This window comes from Puma concolor, chromosome B2, assembly GCF_028749965.1.
Source record: "Puma concolor isolate L17-30 chromosome B2, mPumCon1.1.hap2, whole genome shotgun sequence".
NCBI lineage: Eukaryota > Metazoa > Chordata > Mammalia > Carnivora > Felidae > Puma > Puma concolor.
Window position 1 is genome coordinate 34,066,148 of NC_141671.1, and position 18,890 is coordinate 34,085,037.

General features: G+C 51.4%; 1 protein-coding gene across 3 annotated transcripts in view; it reads left to right on the top strand.

Annotated features, from left to right (window-relative positions):
* Nucleotides 1-10,125: 10,125 nt before the first annotated feature.
* The window catches only part of PACSIN1 (protein kinase C and casein kinase substrate in neurons 1), a 57,162-nt gene continuing 48,397 nt past the window's right edge, over nt 10,126-18,890 (top strand). Inside the window, exon 1 of one of the 3 annotated variants that reach the window (XM_086706633.1) lies at nt 10,126-10,283. Coding sequence is in view for 2 of the 3 variants with exons in the window: in XM_086706636.1 (XP_086562762.1) it covers nt 11,127-11,232 (106 nt within the window). In the remaining variant the exon portion in view is untranslated. Of the gene's footprint in view, nt 10,284-11,034; nt 11,233-18,890 lie in introns of those variants that run through there. The other 2 variants (XM_086706632.1, XM_086706636.1) reach the window with 2 other exon arrangements.

Below are 18,890 nucleotides of genomic sequence, written 5' to 3' on the forward strand. Positions count from 1 at the left end.
TCTACACGCGAGGCAATATTACGTGGCCTTAAAAAAGAAAGAAATCCATGGGGCGCCTGGGTGGCGCAGTCGGTTAAGCGTCCGACTTCAGCCAGGTCATGATCTCGCAGTACGTGAGTTCGAGCCCCGCGTCGGGCTCTGGGCTGATGGCTCAGAGCCTGGAGCCTGTTTCCGATTCTGTGTCTCCCTCTCTCTCTGCCCCTCCCCCGTTCATGCTCTGTCTCTCTCTGTCCCAAAAATAAATAAACGTTGAAAAAAAAATTAAAAAAAAAAATTCATTTATTTATTTTGAGGGAGAGAGAAAGCTCACATCAGGGAAGGGCAGAGAGAGAGGGAGAGAGACAGAATCCCAAGCAGGCTCCACACTGTCAGCACAGATCCTGATGTGGGGCTTGATCTCATGAACCGTGAAATCATGACCTGAGCTGAAGTTGGATGCTTAACCAACTGAGCCACTCAGGAGTCCCTTGGAAAAAATTTTTCAAGATTTTATTTTGTTATTTTATTTTATTTTATTTTATTTTATTTTATTTTATTTTATTTTATTTTATTTTATGCCTTTATAAAAAATGTTTATTTATTTATTTTGAGAGAGAGAGAGTGCATGAGAATAAATGGGGGAGGGGCAGAGAGAGATGGAGAGAGAGAATCCGGAGCAGGTTCCATGCTCAGTGCAGAGCCCAATGCAAGGCTCGATCTCAAAACCATAAGATCATGACCTGAGCCGAGGTCAAGAGTTGGATGCTTAACCGACTGAGCCACCCAGGTGCCCCAGGACCAATTATTTTTGAGTAATTAAAAAAAAAATCCCATGTGATTTATTTTTTTAATATTTATGTATTTATTTTTGAGAGAGAGAGAGAGAGCTCGTGCATGTACAAGCAGGGGAGGGGCAGGGAGAGAGAAAGAGAGGGAGAGAGAGAGAGAGGGAGAGAATCCTGAGCAGGCTCCGCGCTGTCAGCACAGAGCCTGAAGCGGGGCTCCATGTCACGAACCATGTGATCATGACCTGAGTCAAAATCAAGAATTGGACACTTAACAGACTGAGCCACCCAGACGCCCCTTCCATGTGATTTATTGACTTTTTTTAATGGAAGGAAAGTACACACCAGGTGTTACTATCTAAAGCTCCTATGTTTGTGAATTTTCTTTGTGCTCCTATTTTTACCAAGTATAATTTCCTTGATCAGATTTTGCAGATGTGAATTTTGTGAAGAAGTTTTGATTCTGGGGTAGCTGGGTAGCTCAGTCAGGTAAGCATCTGCCTCTTGATTTCAGCTCAGGCCATGATCTCACGGTTGTTGAGTTTGAGCCCCGAGTCAGGCTCTGCGCTCACAGTGCAGAGCCTGCTTGGGATTCTCTCTCTTACGAAAATAAGTAAGTAAATTAAAAAAAAAAAAAAAAAAAGAAGTTTCGATTCTTTGAGTCATTTTCATGTTGTTTTGATGACTTTTCGGGAACTTTCATTGATCTTCCTTATTAAAGATTATCCTTGTTAAAGATTATCTAACTCTCAGGTCCTATTATTCTCCATAGTACCATCACTCACCTGACGTGACTGTGTATTTGTTTATCTGCTTATTGTCTCTCTTCCCACTGGGCTGGGAGCCCCAGGAGGGCAAGGATTTTTGCCTCACTTGTTCATGGCTGTATTCCCAGCGCCCAGAATAGTGCCTGGGACACAGTAGGCCCTCCATACTTGGAATGAATGAAGAAACGAAGTATGGCTTGGATAGAATGCTGCCGGTCTGTATTTGTTTCCCAGTGAGTCCGTGAGTGAAACCACGCGGAACCTTACCAGACGGAGAGGCAGAGAGTAAGAGAGAAACAATGCGGGACTGAGAAGGGTCCGGGGCCCAGATGATGGGGCCAAGCCGTCCCACTCCACACTGGGGGTGAGCCAAGTTCCAAGGAGCTCCCAATTTTGCCAGGGAGACAGACACCCGACAGAGTAGCCTGTGCCCCACTGTGTGATTGAGCGGTGCTATGAAGTGGTGACGCGTGGCTTAGGGGCAGCAGGGCACATTGTCAGCACAACCGGAAATGGTGCTGCTGGTGCCTCCCAGGCCATCAGGGCAAAAGGAGAGATCCAGACAGACAAGGAGGTGGAGCTGTGACAACACTCAAGCCGAGCTTCGAGCTTCGAGCTTCTGATGGCTGTCGTCGCTGGAGGCTGTCACCGAGGAGCCGTCCAGGGTCTCTGCCTCTCTCCCTCCCCTCTGCCAATCGAACACTACAGTGCAACAGTGCCGCAGCCAAGAACTGGGCGGCAAGAAGAGCAGGCTCACCCTAGGGCCTCCACTCTGGTTATCCACTGCTGGATGACAAACCAGGCCAAAGCTCAGTGGCTTCAAACAAAAATGTGTTACGTGGTCTCCTGACTCTGTGGGTTGACTCAGCTCAGCTGGGTGGTTTTCTCACTCCTGATCTCTGGTGTGTCTGCAGTCAGACTGCTGCCCGGGGCTGGAGTCTTCTGAAGGCCTGACTGGTCTGGAAGCCCAGGACTGCTTTCTCTCTCTCTCAAGGCTGCTCGTTGGTGCTGGTTGGTGCCGGCTGTCAGCCAGAGCAGTGACGGGTAGCAGGGAGCCGAAGATGCAGGTTGGTTCAGGGCTACACTGGGAGCTAACAGAGCCTCGCTCCTGCCACGTTGCGTTGGTCCATGTAGTCCCTGGGCACCCGGATTGAAGGCTGGTGGAGAAACAGACCCCACCTCTTCCCGGGGAAACATGCAGGAGGGCATATGGGTGGGAGTCATTGTGGGGCCATCTTTGGGAAGTGCGCTCTGTCACAGCTTCAGAATGCATTGGGGTGTGGTTCTGCCCAGATCGGCAGGGCACTCTCGACTCTTAAAGGGCTTGCATCCCACGTCCATCACGATCCCTGCGGGGACGGGGACTGGCAGTGCGCCTGAGGCGGTATCACAGTGGGCGGCCAGGCCACCTGGGTCCGCATCCAAGTGCCACTGCTTCCTTCCTTCCTTCGCCTCTCTAAGCCTCAGTTTCCTCATCCGCAAAATGGGATAATAAGGATGCCTCCCTGGTAGCTTCATTCTGACAAGAGAGGTATTGGCTGTGGGGCTCTTGTGAGCGGTGGGCAAGCCCATGTGAGCGGTGATTATGATTATTGCCCCCTCCCCCGACTGTATTTGTTTCTATCTTCAGGGCGCCTGGGTGGCTCACTCCATTAAGTGTCTGACTCTTGGTTTCAGCTCAGGTCATGATCGCATGGTTTCGTGGGTTCAAGCCCCGTGTCGGGCTCAGCATTGCTGGTGCAGAGCCTGCTTGGGACTCCCCCTCTCTCCCTCTCTCGCTGCCCTTTCCCCGCTCATGCTCTCTCTCTCTCTCTCTCTCTCTGTCTCTCTCTCTCTCTCTCTCTGTCTCTCTCTCCCTCTGTCAAAATGAATAAACTTTAAAATATGTGATTTAATTTTTTGAATTAAGTTAAATGCTTAAATAGTTCACACATCGAGAGGAATATGAGGGTCCACAAAGCAGAGTCTTCCTGCCTGGTATCCAGCCACCTTCTTTTCTTCCCAGGAAGAAGACTGGGAAGACTCATTCCAGGTCTTGTGTCCTGCCAGAAATACCCTCTGCATTTACAAGCAAACATGGGTATATATTCTTCCACCACCACTTAAAAATACACGCGCACACACACACACACACACACACACGATGGTAGTGACTATACTCACAGCCTTGCACCTTTTTTCCCTTAAAGTAGATATTTGGTGATTGTTTTGTATCAGAACATCAAGAGCTGCCTTGTTCTATTTTCTTAAGTGGTCTCCTCACCCAACGTGGGGCTCAAACCCACAACCCTGAGATCAAGAGTCACATGTTACACCAACTGACCCGGCCAGGTGCCCCAGTCCCACTTTTTTTTTTTTATCAGTTGCATCATATTCCATTGCTCGAGGGGTGCCTGGCTGGCTCAGTTGGTAGAGCATGCGACTCTCCATCTCGGGGTCGTGGGTTCAAGCCTCACGTTGGACTCTGTGCTGGCCTGAAGCCTACATAAGATAAAATAAAATAGTTTTCCTTTATTTAAATGCTTATTTATTTTTGAGAGAGCGTGAGAGAGAGACAGAGCATGAGCAGGGGAGGGGCACAGAGAGACACACACACACACAGAATCTGAAGCAGGCTCCAGGCTCCAAGCTGTCAGCACAGAGCCCGACGCAGGGCTCGAACTCACAGACCACGAGATCATGACCTGAGCCGAAGTCGAACACTCAACCGACTGAGCCACTCAAGCGCCCCAAATAGCTTTCCTTTAAAAAGGAACAATACTCCATTGCTTGGCTATGCCATGGCGTTTCTAATACATCCCATGTGGAGGGGCACTTGGGTGGTTTGCAGTCTGCAGCTCTAACACACTATGCTGAGATCCATACCCATTGTGTTGGTGAGGAAACTGAGGTTTGAGAGGCCACCTGGAGAGTTGGTGGCAGAACCGGGATCAGATTCCAGTCCCCTGGCTCTACATCCCATGAAGGTATTTTCATCTTGGCTTGGGCTTCCTGGCTCTGGAATGGGGGGGGGGGGGGACCAGCATGAAAGGGGACAAGTGGCAGGAGGGTGGGGGTGGCGAGCAGACAAATATACCAGTGTCATTTTTTTTTTTTCTCTTCCTCGGCCTAACACTGGCTGCATGATGAAGGAGAACCAGTTGGAAGGAAGACCCCAGACCCTCAGCCTGGAAAGCAGCAAAGCAGAGACCATGGGCTGAAGGGGGTGTTTTGTAGCAGCGAGCCTCATGGCAAAGCCTTTGCATAAACCTTGGTTTTCCTTCTGGCAGGGTTTGCTTTGGAAGCCAAAACACAGTCCAGGGTTGGCAAGGAACTCAGCCCTATCATTCAGGAGACCTGCGATCAAGACTCAGGCCTGCCACTGACCCATGAAATCCTTGGGCAAGTCTCTGGGCCCGGAAGGTGGGAGTTTGACCCAATGGGGCTTCTCCAATCATAAGATACAGGTTCTGGAGCCACTAGGATTAGGTTCCAATGCCAACTCAATCAAGGCTCCCTTGACAAATCTCATTTCCTCATTAAAAATAGTAAGAGTCGGGGCGCCTGGGTGGCTCAGTCGGTTAAGCGGCCGACTTCGGCTCAGGTCACGATCTCACACTCCGTGAGTTCGAGCCCCGCGTCGGGCTCTGTGCTGACCGCTCAGAGCCTGGAGCCTGTTTCAGATTCTGTGTCTCCCTCTCTCTGACCCTCCCCCATTCATGCTCTGTCTCTCTCTGTCTCAAAAATAAATAAACGTTAAAAAAATTAAAAAAAAAAATAGTAAGAGTCAAGGGGCGCCTGGGTGGCTCAGTTGGTTAAGTGTCTGACTTTGCTCAGGTCACAATCTCACAGTTCGTGAGTTCAAGCCCTGCATTGGGCTCTCTGCTGTCAGCACAGAGTTGGATCCAAAACCTCTGTCCCCCTCTCTCTCTGCCTCTCCCCCTCCCCCTGAAAAATAAATAAACATTTAAAAAATAGTAGGAGTCAAAGTAGTACCAGATGTGGTAAGAGTCAAAGGAGATTAATGTATACAAAAGCCCTTAGAAAACTAAAAAATCAACACACCATATACATTCCTCTCCCCTAGGTATTAATTTTGAGGCTGATATTACAAATGGTGAACTCTGCCCATTACCGCATCTTCAATATCAGAGTGTTAGTGAACCACGTCTCTCTGTTGTTCCGGACACGAATTAAAAACCAAAGCCAGAACGCAAAATCTTTATTGGGTGTTGTTGAACTTGATACCCAGCATCCAATTAGGTAACCTGCCAGCATTTAAGGTACAATGCCACTAGGTGGCGATGGTGTCCAGGCCACTGTCGTGTGTTCCAGAGCAGAAGCCCTATGGACCATATCAAAGATCTCCTTTTTTATGCTTTGAGGCCTCATGGAAAGACCTGGCGAAACCTCAGTTTCCTTATCTGTAAAATGGGGATAATAGTACTAAATGAGATGTAAAATCCTCCTGTGCACAATAAGACCCTCAGAAAGTGTTTGCTCCTTTCCTAGCTAAATGATTAAAAGCCTGGCTTTTGGAACCAGATTGCCTGGGTTTGAATTTCAGCTTTGTTGCTTACCAACTGTGTGACCTTGGGCAAGTTACCTAACCTCTCTGGGCCTTCGTTTCCACGTCTGTAGTAATCGAACCTATCCTCATAGTTAATGTGTGTAAAGTGCTTGGAAAGTGCCTGGTCTAAGAAAAGCGCTCTGACTTTGCCATTGTCTGTGTATGTCCTAGGGTGAGCCCTCTCTCATGCATAGTCTGGGTCCCAACTCTGGGCACCTCCCAAGATTGAGTGTCTTGTCAAGACAATAGGTCTTTGGGACATTTTTAACCCCCCTGGCATGAGTCAGGAGCAGAGAAAGCTACAATTCCAAGACTCCTGACACTTTGGTCTCCAGATTCAGGGCACAGCTGGCAACAGCCTCTGTCCACCCAGCAGGTGATGGAAACCAATTTGCAAGTGCGAAGCCAGCTGGTGGGAAGATAAGGAGAGGGCAGAAGGGGCTGTGAGGCTGTTTTTACAGTACTTTTGTCCCTTGGGGGTGTCTTGCTCACCTCTGTGTGTGCTGTTGGGAGGCAGCTCAAAAAATAAAACACCATGGGCTCCTGGGCCAATGGCTTTCCCGCTCTGTCCTGCCCCACCTCCGTGCAGGTTTGTGGGGGAGGTAGAGGAATCTGGTGACGACAGCACCTGACCAAAAGTCAGGAGATCTGTTTTTAGCCCAGCTCTGTCACCGATGCGCTGTGTGACCTTGACGAGTCACTTTTCCTCTCTGGGCTTCAGAGTCCTGCTCTGTCAAAATTGGGACACACTTCCTGCCCTTCCTTTCCAACCAGAGATGTGGGGAGTATAGAGAAACTCTTCAAAACTTCACCTCCTCCTTGAAGCCTTCCATATTGGATGGAACAAAAAGGGAATCCAAATCTTTCCCATCTCCCCTCCACCGTTCCCAGGCTAACCATGTGATGTTGATCACTAATATATTGTTCGCTCATTGGTGGATTCCACAGGCTTGTTCAGTGCCGGTCTGAACATGTCCTTTTTGTCTTGTCTGCATTGGAAACTCATCCGGGGAGGGCTGTGCCTGCCTCCTTGCTCTGTGTGGCATGCAGAGTCTAGCACAGGAGGCTAGCATGACCGAGGCATGGCTTGGGGCTCTCAGTGGGGAGAAGGGTCCCATTGAATCCCTGTATCTGGAACTTAATGGGACTGAGAACAGTGAATTGTTGGGGAAACAAGAGATGTGAAAAGTGCCTTGAAGAGTGAAGCAGATGAATATTATTCTCTGGATGGGGCACAGAACAATAAGGGGGGAGAGAGATGGGGATGGTCAGCTCTGATAAGCCTAAGTTTTACAATCAGAAAATCGAGAAGGAAGCTAGTTCAATTTTAAGAAGCATGGAAATTCTGTGTCAATTTCCAAAACAAAATGTTATTTTGTTTACACATGGACCAGTGTGTGTGTGTTTTCCACTCCAATTTTTTTTCCCCCCAGGGCTTGGGCTGCTAGGGTCTTAATTCTAGGCTGGGCATATCTCAACTTCAAGGGGAGTAAGCCCAGCCTGTCAGCCTCCTCACTTCCCTACTGTTCTCTCCATCATCTGCCCCATCAGGTCTAACCCTCTATTCTCCTTCCCACAGCTGCCCTAACTGGTTTCAGCTTCTAGCCCTTCTTCCCCTCTGCATTATGAGCCCATTTACCATCCTCCACCAAATGCCTGGCTGCCAAGGGACACCGAGTGCCTCTTATCCGTCAGTGTCCCCTGCTCTGGATTTTACTGCCTTTTAAAACCATACCAGTCCTGGGCTCCATTCCATCTACATCAAAGCAGGCTAACGTAGGGAGGGGCAGGTATTGTAGTCTATCCATCCCAGACTGTATTTTAAGAGCTCTTGGGGAATTAGCCTCCTCACATTAAGAAAATTCTAACAGGAACGTCACAGCACCATGGTAGACCAAAAGGGGAGAGATTTGGGGGTACTTGTAGTTAATGGTAATAATAGTCACGATTTATTTCACACCTGTTATGTTCCAGGCACTAAACTAGGTGCCTGACATCCTTTGTCTAATTCCAACAACCCGGTGAAGCAAGTGTAATTATCGTGATAATAAAAACAAGAAAAGTCTCTGAGTACTTATGTGCTAAGCAATTCATCTTTATTGTCTTGTGTAACATTCACAGGACCTGTGAGGCAGGTGTTGTTGCCGTGTCCATTTTCCAAACAAGGGAACCAAGGCATAGATCAATTAAGTAAGTTGTGACACAGCTTATTAAGATAAGGAAGTTAAACCTCAGAGGGGTTAAGTAATATGTCCTTTTTTACCCAGCAAACAAGCAATTGAGTGGAGTCCATGATTTCTCCTCTACATGCTCAACACATCTCCTCCTGGCAATGGGAAATTCCAGGTTGATGGGAGGGCAACTGGAACCAGGAACTGCTAGGGTGTGGAAGATGGTGGGATTTCATCAGCTCCAGACATGACCGTATTCCTTACATGGAGGGTGTCCATTTTGCTCTGGGACCCCAGCCCAGCCATCTGCCAAATGTCTCCTGGCTTTGCTGGCCTGTCTCAATAATCCTTTGCTGCCTCTTGCCCCATCTGGCTCATCAGAATCCCAGCACACTCATCGGGATACTGCCTCCTTCAGGAAGCCTTCCTGGATGACCCTAAGCCAGAGCCCTTTGACCTTCTCTGGGACGTTGGGCACTCACGTGGCTGTCCTCTTCATCCTTGGGGTAGGTACTGTCATCTGGCCCCCCTAACTAGGTGTTGAATTCCTCCGGGCTCTAACACCTAACGGGAAGTCAGTACTCAGAGAATTCTCATTGAACAAATGCTGCACGTGGGCATTCCCCCTGGTCACTAGGGTCATGAATTTCATTCGGTGCCTCTGGTGAGGGAGGATGGGAGAGGGATGGCAGGAAGCATGTGTGATCAGCCCAGGTACACACAATAGGGAGTGGTGAGGTCTGTGGCTAAGGAGAGTTTGCAGGACCACCTGAGGGGCTTACAGTCAAACTCAGCCACCCCCGTTCCCCATAAATGCCTAACCACCCTGTGAACACTCCCATTAACTTCCCCTTTCCCTAGCTTTATTTTCCTACTTTGTGCATACAATCTTAAAACATATTCTTTATACTATTTGTTATACTCAGCATTTTCCCCTCACACATGCTCTGCCTGAGGGTAGAGATTTGGTCTGTTTTGCACTCTACCGGAGGGAGCCCAGCCCCGGTGGTGCCTTGCACAAGATAGGCTCTCAACAGATCGGTGTTGAATAAGTCATTAGCCCCTTGCATCTATCTACAGTGAAGAGAGCTGCCCCAGTCTCCCTGCAGTGTCCACGCTCCCCGAAACATTCCCGGTTCAGGGCAAGAAGAGCGAGGGGTCAAGGCAAAGCCGGTGGGGGTTACAACAACCCTCCCCCCCCCCCCCCCCAGCCCCAAGGAGATGGCCTAGGGTCTATCTTGGGGACAGCAGGTCCAACAGGAACTAGGGCACGAGGTTTAATACCTGCCCCATGGGGTCAACGGGGGCACTTCTGGGCGAAGGTGATGTGGGGGCGGGGGAGGATGGGATGGGGGAGGAGGGGCCGTCCCTCCAGAGCGCGCTCGCTCACACACACACACACACACACACACACACACACACACACACTCTCACTCTCACCATACACGCACCCGCTCGTACCAGAACACGTAGGATTAGGAGAGGCCAGAAACCGACAGACGGACGGTCAGGGCCGGAAGAATGTCCCAGAAGGTGTGGACAGGGCAATGAGGGGAGGGGAGCGACGCCCCCGGCTCCGGAGAGCCGTTGCAGGGGGGCTGGGGGTGGGGGGACGAGGGGCGGGCGGGCGCCCGCCGGGAGCAGCCCCTGGAGGCGGGCGCCGGCGGGGGACCTGGGGGAGCGGGTCCCCCCTCCGCGGGCGCCTGCTAAGCCGGGAGCTGCCTCCTCGGCACCTGCGCAGGCACCGCGCCGCCCTGCGCCGAGCTGCCATTGGCTCGCTAAAAATGCCTCTCTAATCTGCGCCCATCTGTGCACGCCTCCTCCTTCCTCCCCCCCGCCTCCTCGGCTCTGACCTTCCTCCTTCCCGCAGCCCCGACGCGGTCCGGAGAGACGCGGTGGCGGCGGCGGTGGCGGCGGCGGCGGCGGCGCAGCCTCCTCTTCCCCCGGGAAGTCGTCCGGGCTTGAGGCCGGCCCCAGACGCCCCGCTCTGCCCCGTGGCGCCGCCGATGGTGCCGGGCCCTCCTGCCCCCAGGTAGGGGGTCTGGCCCTGGGAGAGAGGGTGCGGAGGGAGGGGGCCAGTTAGGGATGCGGGTCTGCGGTGGGCGCAGAGGCTGATACCTCGGGGATTGGGCACTGGAGAGAGGTGGACGCGCGCCGGGGCTGCCTTGCAGGCACCGGGGCTCGCGGGCATCACCCAGGCAATGCCAGGATGCCCCTGCGCCCGGCCCCTTGGGAAAGGCAGCTAGCAGCGGAGGCCTTTACCCTGGGGAAAACGCAGGAAATAGGTTCCTGGGGAAGCTGGGACCCAGGCCCGGGGGTTCCGAGTCTCTGGCCTGGGGCGGTGTGGTCCCAGCAGGGCGGGTGGGCTTATGCCAGCTTGGTGCGTAAGCTATTTATGGATCAGAGTGGGCTGGGAGAAACACAGCAGTTGATGCGCCCTATGCCGTGTCTGGTTTACAATTAAAGACATTTTCTTCTGTCTCTCTACCCCTTCCCTCATAGCTGGGATGGGAGTGGGGAGGAGAGAAGGAGGAGATGCTAAGTAGCCTGCAAATACAGCAGAAGCCATGGCCTTTCTGACACTGCTCTCCTCCCTATCCCCCAGGCCACTTGCTGCCGGTTGGAACCCTCTCCCTCTTATTTTTGCCTTAGGAGGGCAGGAAAAGATTAAAGAGTCATCAGGGTGTGAGGGGCACAGTGGCAAACCCCAGAGCTTGGCCAGACCCAGCTTCAAGCCCCGGCTGCCCCCTACCCCCACAGCCCAGCTCTGCACCCCACGTGCAGTGACACATGTGGCCGCTTTTCTCTGGGCACAACCATAAATAACCTACATTGCCCTGGCTCTGGCACAGCCGGGGTGCAAACAGAACCGTCAATGATTTTGGAAGTTCTATGCCTTCCAAAGGTCCACCTGACCTTCCCATCACATGCAAATCACCACTCACAAACCACCCCCTCCAGGAAGCTTCGTGATACCCCAGGTGAGATCCTTGCCTCCTGCCCTGCATTCTTCAACCTAGTCTGCCTTGTGGTTTAGTTATTTATGTCTTGTCTGTCACCCTCTGCACCAGAGGTGCCTTCAGGGTAGGAATCTGTTCCATTCACTTCTGCCATTGACCCTGAACCTGACCAGGGCCTGGCACCGAGTAAATGTTTGTAGAATGAGTGAATGAATGAATTTGGACTATGGGAAGTAGCTGGCAACCTGAAGCTGGGGAGTGAGCCTCCTCTGGGGCTTTCCTTCCATCCCCCAGGACTAAGAGCCACCAAAATCAGACAGTCCCATTTAGGCCCTTTCTGGTCCTACGGCTGATGGATAGTGATGACATTTGGAGATAAACGTCACAGTCCCGATGGCTTCAGAGGGTCTTTTTGGGCCCCTGGTTTGAGTGCCCTGGTCTAATCTAGGCTTGGTAGAAGGCCTGGTAGAAGTCTGGCTTCCCTCAGGCCCCTGGGTTGGCATTTTCTTCCTGGGGTGCTCAGCTCAGACCAGAGGTCTCTGTCTCTGTCTCTGTCTCAGCCTTTGGGAAAGTTCTGTTCAGCTTCAGGGAGTTTGGGAAGTCCCAAGCCAGGCCATCTTCAGCTTCTGGGGTCCTCGTGGCGAGCTCAGAGAAAATCTCCTGATTCCATCGTGTGGAGGAGGAAACCCAGGCCAGAAGAAGAGGCCAGGGGTTCTGAGGTCTATGACGGATATGGACATGTGCAGAGTTTCTTTCTGGCCCTTGTTGCTTCTTTGACAGCCAAGACATCTGCAAGATGTTCTTGTCCTGGACTTGCAGAGGGGGAGACTGAGGCCCAGAGAAGGTCAGCAGCAGAGCCAGGGATGGCACTCAGTTCCTGGCTCCAAGTCCAGTGCTCTCTCCACTGGGCTCCAGGGAGCTGGGGTGAGGCCCCAGACGCAGGTCAGAGTGTGATTGTTCTAGAACCCCAAGGATCCCCCTCCCTGGCTGTCTTGGCTCCTAGTAATGGAGAGGGTAAGGAAGCATGGAGGGGTGCTTCAGGGGTAGGGAGAGGCAAGGGGGGGATGTGTTAGTGCCTGGAAGGGATTGGCCCTGGGGGGGGGGGGGAAGTCTCGAGAAGAGGGTGCAGTAATAACAGTAGAAACTACCAGCACACAGCATTCGTCGTGTGCCAGGTCCTATTCCAACTATTAACTCATTCAATCCTCACAAAAGCCCAATGAAGTAGGGACGCTATTATCCCCATTTTACAAAAGGGGAGACTGAGGCACAGAGAAGTGATCTGTCCAAGGTCACACAGTCTGAAAGTGGAGGAGCTCGGATTTGAACTTAGGCTCCAGAGTCCATGCTCTTAACCTGTATTCTCTATTGCAAGAGCAAGAGGGCTGTGAAGCTGGCTGCTGGGGGCTTGCTGTCTCCACGGAGATGCAGGTTTCAGGTCCTCAGTGACTAAAGTTCAGGCGCTGTGGGTGGGAGGTGCAAGATTAAGTGTGACTGGGGGTTGCGGCTGCTGAGAATACTAACCAATCTCAAGGAGCAGGAGGGTCACCTTTGTAGGATGCAGAGCTGACCCTGCTCTGCATCCTGCAAATGGACAAAGGGCAATCTCCTAAAACTGGCACCGTTGCCCTCCCCAAGCCTGTGTTTCCTCTTTCTTTTCACCCTCCCTCTGCCCTCCAGCTGCTCTGAACTGCTCTCAGTTCCTCAAATAAGTCATGCTTCTCTCACCTGCAGGCCTGTGCACAGGCTGTTCCCCACCCCCCCCCCCCCACACTAGAACACTCTCCCTCCTCCTCCCTACACATTTCTTCTCACCCTGGGGTGGCTGAGACTTCTGTTCCTCCCAGAAGTTTCTCTACCTGGGCCTGCTGCTCAGCGCCCCCCTCCCCCATAGCACCCTCCGGGGCATTTGGTTGTTGCCCCAAAGGCCATGAAGTCCAGGGCAGGGTCTGTGTCCTGTTCCCAGTGTCCCCAGTGCCTGGCACCGGATAGCCCTAGCTCCCTTAGGGAATGAGTGAATGTGGCCCCTCATGTCACCAACCTCGGGACACATACAGCATTTTTCTTGTCCCCCACAGGAGTTGAGGAAACCACTCATAAATTTGCATATAGCCCCACAGCAGGGATAAGCTGGTGGTAGAAAGCCTTCACTGGAGAGGTGAAAGGGCCTGTGGACCTGGTGGGACAGGGGAGAGCACTTGGGGTGGGGGAGTTCACCCATTTGGGGGAAGCCTCCCCCCCGGGAAACAGGATGAGGGGGCAGGTGGGGGGGGGTGGGGAAGGAGTGGGTGTGCCAGGTGGAGGAGGGGTGCTTGATTTGGTTTTACATTTTTCTTAAATTAAAAAAAAAAAGCTTTTATTTTCTTATTCCCAAAATAATATGTGTTTATTGTGGAAAATGTAGAATGTACTGGAAAGCCAAGCAAACTCCATTAACCAGCATCAGACCCACCTGATGTAGGCACTTTGTGGCTGGTTTCCAGCCAGGGGGGCAGCAGACTGGGGCAGGGGTGGGGGGAGATGGGGACTGAGGACAGGCCGGGTAGAAAGTGAGGGGGATCAGTGTGTAGGTGGCGGGGGGGGTGGGGGGAGGGGTGTCCCTGAGCCTTGCCCGTGGACACCAGGGAAGGAAGCAGGCAGGATGGGGTGGAGGGAGAAGCGGAGCTCCGATGCAGGTGGCCACGGACAACCTCAGGGACCCACCATGAGCTCTGGAGCTAGAGCGGCCCTTTCGAGCAGAACTTGATGGTCAGGCAGCTAGACCTCAACACCCATCAGGCTCTGGGTGGGGCCCTGGGCTTGCCCTTAGGCGGGTGGTTCTGCAGCAGCGGCAATGAGGGGCTGCTAGCCAAGGGTCATGTGCTGGCATCACCTACCCCCCCCCCCCACCCCCCCCCCCCCCCCCCCCCCCCCCCCCCCCCCGGCAGCTGGGACCAGAGACAGAGCTTACCACCAGAAAGGACGGGTGGGAAGGAATCCACAAGGGGAGAAGACCAGCAGGAACCTGGCTCTGAGGGGGTGGAACTCTAACGCCAGGGAGGTTGGTGGGGCCATCTGGGGGGGGGGGGGAGGGAGAGGCGGGGGAGTGTGCCCGTGGGCGTGGTGGAGGGGTGCCTCCCTAGACCTCTTGGGTGGCAGGGCCAGTGGGCTGCCTGATGGCTGGGAGGGCAGAGGAGGCCTCGGGTAGTCTTTAAAAATCACTTGATATTGGGGCGCTTGGGTGGCTCAGTCAGTTTGCCGCAACTCTTGATTTCAGCTCAGGTCATGATCTCACAGTTCACGAGCCCCCTGCCGGGCTCTGTGCTGACAGGGTCCTGCTTGGGATTCCGTCTCTCTCTGCCTCTCCCCTGCTCTCCCCAAGTAAATAAATAAACATTAAAAAAATAAAATAAATAAAGTTTAAAACTCACTTCATGTTAAAATGCTGGGGGCAGGGGGTGCTGCGGTAGGCTTACTGGATAAAGTAAATCCAGGATGCCCAGTTACATTTGACCTTCAGAGAAACCACAAATTTGTTTAGTACAAGCGTGCCCTAAATATTGCGTGGAATGCACTCGCACTAGGAATTTTATTTGTTGTTTATCTGGAAGTAAATTTAAGTAGGTGTCTTGCATTTTTAGTTGCTACATCTGGCTACCCTATAGAGGGAATGGAGAGGGGTAAAGAGAAAGAGAGGTGAAGTGTGGGGGAGTCCTAATTTTCTCTTCTTTTGTACTGTGGACGGGCTCAATCGCTACTTGTTTGAAGCTGACGGTTAAAAAGAAATTAAAGTATCCCTCTTTTCGAAATCAACGAGACGGTTTCGAATTTTGTGTCCGCAAACTGTTTGTTTACTGCCGAGAGAATAACTCCTCATTTGTGGAGTTTGATTCTCTGGTGCCGCTCAGAAATACCGGCCGTGCTCTCATTTATTCAGGAGGCACAAGAGATTCGATGATCAAGGGTGGCGTCACTATAATAATGTTAATGCATTCGAGAAATCAAAGTCCTCATCATAATAAAGCTCTTAGGTGGCAGAGAGTGTGGGAAACCAGAAGTCTCACCTCAGCCGGGGAGGATAGGTGGGCCATAGTAATCAAAGCTTTGATCTGGCAGTTTCTCCCCCAGGTGCCCTCGTAGTGGGGTGCAAAGACAGCTGGGTGGAGACGGTCAGTGTGGCAGAGCCACATCAGGAGGGCCGGTGGTGTAGTTAGGACCTCTCCGGCCCGTGTGATTTTAGGCAGCTGTTCAGTTCTTCCATTTGGTCAGTGAGTCTCCACTGAGTGCCTCCCGGGTGCCAGCCACTGTTTTAGAGGCTTGGAGATCTGACCAGAAAGAACAGATGGTCAGCAGGTATGGCAGGTTGAGGCAAGTGACTTTGTAGAATAGCATATTTAGTATGAGTCCGTTAAAAAAATATATACATGTGTACCTCTGTGTCCACACTGCATAGAAATGTCTGGAAGGCTGTGTACCCCTTCGTTATCAGAGCTTACCTCTGGGGGGCAGGTATTAGGAGGCTCAGTGCCAAGCAAGATGGGGAATGTTTCCTTTTCGTTTCAGCCATGCCGTGCTGTTTGCCTTTTCTGACAGCAAATGTCATTACTCATAAAAACATAATTAAAATTATACTTGATGATATCTGGGGTTTTTCTTAGAAATCTTAAAAAATGAGCGTTTGAATTGCTTTCCCCTTAGTTTGACGGCGTTTGAGTCGGATGCTGCCACTTGGGTTTAAATTTTTGTTTGTGGCTGGTTTTGAACTGGGCCCCTCATGGGACCAGTTTCTCCTGGCCTCCTGGGACCCCTCTTTCTCCTTCCTTCCTTGCCTTCCTGGGGTGGATGCAACCTGGTGGGATGGGCAAGGGGCTAAGGGAAGTCTGGGTGTCAGGAAGGCAGAAGCATTGCAGAAGCCAAGTCTCCATGAAAGTGGTGTTGGGCACCCACCGTGTGCGTGGTACTGAGGTCTCCTGCGGGGGAGACGAAGGAGGGAGGCCCTGGACAGCAGTGCCAGGGGGCCCAAGGGGGCCTGAGGTCCACTGACATGTGCCAGGCACTATTTTCTTCATCGTATTTTTTAACTCATTTAGTTTCCTTAGTAACCTTACAAGGTTATACCCATTTTACAGATGTGGAAACTGAAGTTAAGTGACTCGCCTGAGGTCACACTGCGAGTAAGTGGCTGAGGCAGGATTCACACCCACGCGGTCTGGATCTAGAGGCTCCGCTCTTGACCTCTACGCCATGGCACCTGTCGTTAGGGAGTGAAGAGGAGGCATGCTCCCGAAGACCATGGAAGGTCTTCTGCGGGAGGTAGATCCGGAAGGAGAAAGCTGGTAGATTCGTAGAGGTGGAAGGTGCCTTCCAGGCAAAGTGACAGCAGGGACAAAGGTGCATAGGCTGGAGAGGTGGGCTGTAGGGGGCTCTGGGGAGGAAGTCAGTGTAGGAACCTGAGGGAGGAAGTGGGAAATGAGGCTGGTGGGGAATATGCCAAATATTTGAAGCCATTGGCCTCATTGGACTTTCTGGGACAGGTGGCCCAGAGCCCCTCAGCTCCCTTCTGTCCCACCTGGGCCCTCCCAGGGCCACCCACCCTGCCCTTGGCCTGCCTCAGTCCAACCTTGACCAACCACTGGAGAAGAGAGACAGCTGAGGAAGGGCAGGAGCATGGGCTGGGGGCAGGGGTGAGGGGGGGGGGGGCGACAGGGTGAGGTCCTGGCCCTTATACTGACTCATGCAGGGGCCTTGGGCCATTCAACACCTTGCCTTGGGACTCAGTTTCCTCTTCTGTTCTTTACAGTTTGAACTTTTTATTATGGGAAAATATAAGCATTTACAAAAGTAGAGAGAATAGTATCCCGAACCACCACGTACCCGTTGCTCAGCTACAACTCCTATCAGTTGATGGCCAGTCTTGTTTCGTTTCTGCCCCCATTCTCCTTTTCCCCTAGTAATTCAAACTGGGTGGGATCACTCCAAGGCATCAGTTCATTACAAATATACCAAGATGTATCTCTAAGTGATAAAGACTTTTCTCAACATAAGCACAGTACCATTATTATACCTAAGAAGAAACTTTCCTTTCCTTTATGTTGTCACATATCCATTGAGTATTCATGTTCCCAGTTATTGCAGACCTTTCTTTCTTCCTTCCTTCCTTCCTTCCTTCCTTTCTTTCTTTCTTTCTTTCTTTCTTTCTTTCTTTCTTTCCTTCTTTCTTTCTTCCTTTCTTTTTCTTTCCTTCTTTCTTTCTTCCTTTCTTTTTCTTTCCTTCTTTCTTTCTTTCTTCCTTTCTTTTTCTTTCCTTCTTTCTTTCTTTCTTCCTTTCTTTTTCTTTCCTTCTTTCTTTCTTTCTTTTTCTTTCCTTCTTTCTTTCTTTCTTCTTTCTTTTTCTCTTTCTTTCTTCCTTTCTTTCTCTCTTTCTTTCTTCTTTCTTTCTTTCTTTCTTTCTTTCTTTCTTTCTTTCTTTTTCTTTTTATGGCTTACTTGACTCAAGATCCAAATAAGATTTACATATTGTTATTGGTTGATGTGTTAGTCTCTTTTTTTCCCTTTAAAAAAATGTTTATTTATTGTTTAGAGAGAGAGTTGGGGAGGGGCAGAGAGAGAACGAGAGAGAGAGAATCTCAAGCAGGTTCTGCACTGTGAACACAGAGCCCAATGCAGGGCTCAAACTCACGAACCGTGAGATCATGACCTGAGCCGAAATCAAGAGTCAGACGCTTGGCCGGCTGGGCCATCCAGGCACCCCTGTCTCAGTCTCTTTTAGTCCATAGGTGCCCTCTCCATCTTTTCCTTCATCCTTGGCAATTTATCTGTAGGAGAAACCAGGTTATTTGTCCCCTGGAATTTCCCGCAGCCGGATTTTGTTGGTTGTATCTCCGTGGTGTGGATTAACATGTTCCTCTGTCCCCTCTGTAAATTGGGTAGTTGGATTCATCTGTCTTCTGACTCCCCTTCATGCTCCGTTCAGTAAGCCCTCCTGACTCTACCTTCATGATGCCCAGAGTCTGACCACTTCTCACCATGTTGTCCATCGCCGCCCTCCCTTCTGAACCGCCACTGTGGCTTTCCTGGATTATTGCAGCAGCCTCTGCCTGGTCTCCCTTGCCTCTCTCCTTGCCCTAGCAGCCAAAGAGACCCTTTCAAAACCTCAGTCAGATCATGTCCCTCCTCTGCTCAAAACTTCAGTGACTCCCTCTTATTTGGAATAAAACCCAAAGTCCTATAAAAAGTCCTGTAACAGTCTACAAGGCCCTGCATGGCTTGCTGCTCACTACTGCTGACCTCATCTCATGCCACTCACTCCTACCTCACTGGGCTCCCCACCGGTTTTGGGTGTATCAGATATCCTCCTGCCTCAGGGCCTTTGCACTGCTGTTCCCTGTGCCTGGCTGCAGAGGTCAGCATGGCTTCTGATGTTTCACATCTCTGCCCTCGTCACCTCCTCAGAGAGGCCTTCCCAGAGCATCTCACCTAAAGTAGCTGCCATTATTCTCCACCCTCTGCCCCCTGCTTTCGTCTTACCCGTCCCTGATGTTACGATGTTGTTGGTTTCCTGTCTGTCTCCCCTGCCTCCCTGGGAGCTCGTGAGGGCAGGGCAGCATGACTGCCCGCAGAGCAGACCTCCTCTTCCCCTTACATGATTCTTGGTCAGCTCCTCTCTTTTCAGCATTTCCTGGAAAATAAAACAATGCTTC